Raw genomic sequence first — 2959 nt, 5'->3', positions numbered from 1 at the left:
AAATTCTGATGAAGGCAAGTGCTGCGCAACCCTTGGTTAATGTGCCGGGGTCTGTAGCACTGGCGGCGTTCGTCGATCCCAATGGGAAGTTGTCTTCTACCGACGGCTGTATTGCGAGGATGGCCGTCGTCTCTGACGGGAAGGGCGCAGCTGAAGTTGTGGTGTTGGCCCCTCCGTCAGAGTTGCTGGAGTCCTGCCTTACTGATTACGACTGGCTTAGTCGTTGGAACCGGCTCCGCGTCTACCACCCGCCCGGGGAATCCAAACAGCAAGCGAAGGCCTCTGCTCGCATCGAGCGCTTGCTTGCCCGGGCCATGAAGAACCATCTGCACGACGAGGATCCATCAGCCGCCAATGCGGCCTTGAAGAAAGCATTCGGCAGGAAGCTGATGGAATGGCTGGAGACTGAGAATGCCGGAGACACCGAGGTTGACTGGAGCAAGAAGCTGGAGATCACTGATGTGAGGCCGCTAGATGCAGATGAACAAGAACAAGTCCGGGATCAAGTTCCAGCGAAGTGGCTTCCGAAAATTGAGGATTCGATGCCTTTCGTGAATTGCATTGAGATCGAGGGCCAGGCCGTTCGCGAAAGAACCGAAGGCTTCTGGCGACGCCCTGGGTTGTCCAAACGTCTTGGTATTGCGGGTATTGCGACTGCAAGTGGCCTGGCGATTACTGGGTTCCTACTATACCGTTTTGGTCCTCGGGGTGGTAGTCTGTTAGCACCGAGAATAGCAACCAACAGTTCCTCTCCAACGGACACCCCAGGCAACACGACTACGAACACCAGCTCTACGTTGTTCACGACACAATTCCCACCCAAGACGCAATTCCCACCCACGACGCAACTACCGTCCTCATCGCTCCACCCGTATGAGGCCGAGGCCTTGAAGTACCAGCGGGCCCTGGCGCACGAGTGTTCAGGCGTGTCCGGGTCCGACTGCGTAAACCAGTGCCATCCGAATCCGGAAAAGCGACCCGAGCCAAACATCGATGATATCACGACACTACTTTCTGGATATGAGTTGGCGACGCTGCGAGTACCTTCCGGCAGTTGCAACGATGCGTTTCACCGGATGAAGCCCCAATCGATGGTGAAAGCAGCGCCGGGCGGTTGGAAGACGTTAGACTGGTCCCAGGTAAGCGGCGGAAAGGTAATTTGCACCGACGAGAATGGTCAAGACATGACTTGTCATTATTTCGGCGATCCGTTCAAGTACGATTTGCCTACTGTCTGGGATGCGGTCAACTACTACCTGAAGCCCTACCAGTGCCTGTTTACAGACAACGGAGACACAGGTATACGTCTCGAATACAGGGGGGGGCGCGCAAGGGGGGTTGCAAAGTGGGTTGGAGGTGACTTATACGGATTCGACGATGCTCGCGCTCATGAAGTGGGGTACTTAGTAACACATTTGAACAAGGGGCCTATTGTCTTATTCAACAAGATAATTCAACAAGACATTCCCGTTACCTATTGTGACAGCGACGGTCCGACATGTCGGACAAACGTATCGGAACATTGTCAATGCCAGATCATAGAGCTGAGTGCTGAGGCCACCACTCCATCCGGCACGAACATTCGCTGGGGGACGGTTAGGGACTACTTCACCAACCAGACTGATTTGGTTAAGTACTATACGTTATTCCAAAGGAAAGAATACAAATTGACAAACTGCCACGTGACGTGCTGGAGAGACTCTGTTCCCAAAGAACACCGTGAAGAGACTATTAGGTATTTCGCCAGCGACTTCGGGCAAAAGCTTTAGAACGCGGGTTCGATTCCCGGTGTTGTCGCGTCTCATCGTACAGGCCCCTGTCTTCTAAGGTGTACTCTTTTCTGTAAAATCTATTTTGATGTTGGGCGCCCGCTATGTTATAGTGGTGCTGCTGTTCTAATGCTGTGAGTGGATTATCTTAACCCTATGCGCACAACTTGAAAGCGGCACAACCCCGGTTCGAGGACAGGGTGGTGCAGAACGCCTTATACCACAGGGGTTAAGACACAAAAAAGGACACGTCAAAGCATTTGATTGAAGTTATCTTCCCAGTAGCTGCTGGCACTCCGAAGGTGATCTTCGGGATCACTACGCCTATAGCACGCGATGTTGCAGTTTGTTAATTCGTATTCCTTTCTTTGGAACAACGTATAGTACTTTGCCAATTCAGTCTGGGTGGTGAAGTAGTCTTTAACCTTCCCCCAGCGAATGGTCGTGCCAGATGGAGTGGTGGCCTCGACTCTCATTTCCATCATATCGCATTGACAATGTTCCGACAGGTTTGTCCGACATGTCGGACCGTCACTGTCACAATAGCTAGTGGGGATAGTCTGTGCCCCAATCTGGCTCATACCCCGTCTGACTTCTGCTCCCCTGTTCATACCATCTGCCAGATACCCCGCTTTCAGAAGTTTCCCATCGTCGAATCCGTACAAGTCACCTCCTAACCGCTTTGCAATTCCCCTTGCGCGTCCCCCCCTGTATTCGAGCGTAGACTGTTCATACGCGTTGTTGTCTGTAAACAGGCATCGCGAGGGCTTCAGATAGTAGTTGACCGCATCCCAGACAGTAGGCAAATCATACTTGAACGGAGCGCCGAAGTAATGACAAGTCACGTCTTGACCATTCTCGTCAGTGCAAACTATCTTGCCACCGCCTCCGCTCAACTGGGACCAGTCTAGCCTCTCCCGGCGCTGCTTTCACCATCGACTGCCGCTTGTCCCTGTGAAACGTATCGTTGCAGCTCACGAAAGGTACCCGCAGCGTCGCCAACTCATATCCAGAAAGCAGTGTCGTGATATCATCGATGTTTGGCTCGGGGCGCTTTTCCGGATTCGGGTGGCACTGGTTTACCAAGTCGGACTCGGACACGGCTAAACAATCGTATGCCAGTGCCCGCTGGTACTTCAAGGCCTCTGCCTCGTACGGGTGGATCGCCGAGGACGGTAGTTGCGTCATGG

The 2959-nt window shown here is 53.1% G+C and overlaps 2 protein-coding genes across 2 annotated transcripts; one reads left to right on the top strand and one right to left on the bottom strand.

The window, feature by feature from the left end:
* Positions 1-119: 119 nt before the first annotated feature.
* GNI_180010 (putative transmembrane protein) lies at positions 120-1769 on the top strand (the record flags this gene model as incomplete). Its single annotated transcript, XM_011135186.1, has 1 exon — positions 120-1769. The coding sequence occupies one exon, from the start codon at positions 120-122 to the stop codon at positions 1767-1769; it is 1650 nt and encodes a 549-aa protein (XP_011133488.1).
* A 251-nt stretch (positions 1770-2020) lies between these two features.
* GNI_180000 (hypothetical protein) lies at positions 2021-2245 on the bottom strand (the record flags this gene model as incomplete). The annotated part of the gene is made up of 1 exon (XM_011135185.1): positions 2021-2245. One exon carries the CDS (start codon positions 2243-2245, stop codon positions 2021-2023), a length of 225 nt encoding a protein of 74 aa, XP_011133487.1.
* Positions 2246-2959: the final 714 nt, after the last annotated feature.

The sequence above is a fragment of the Gregarina niphandrodes genome (assembly GCF_000223845.1).
Source record: "Gregarina niphandrodes unplaced genomic scaffold scaffold00068, whole genome shotgun sequence".
In the NCBI taxonomy this organism is placed as follows: domain Eukaryota; phylum Apicomplexa; class Conoidasida; order Eugregarinorida; family Gregarinidae; genus Gregarina; species Gregarina niphandrodes.
Note: the sequence above shows the minus strand (reverse complement) of the source record. Positions and strands in the feature narration are given on the sequence as shown.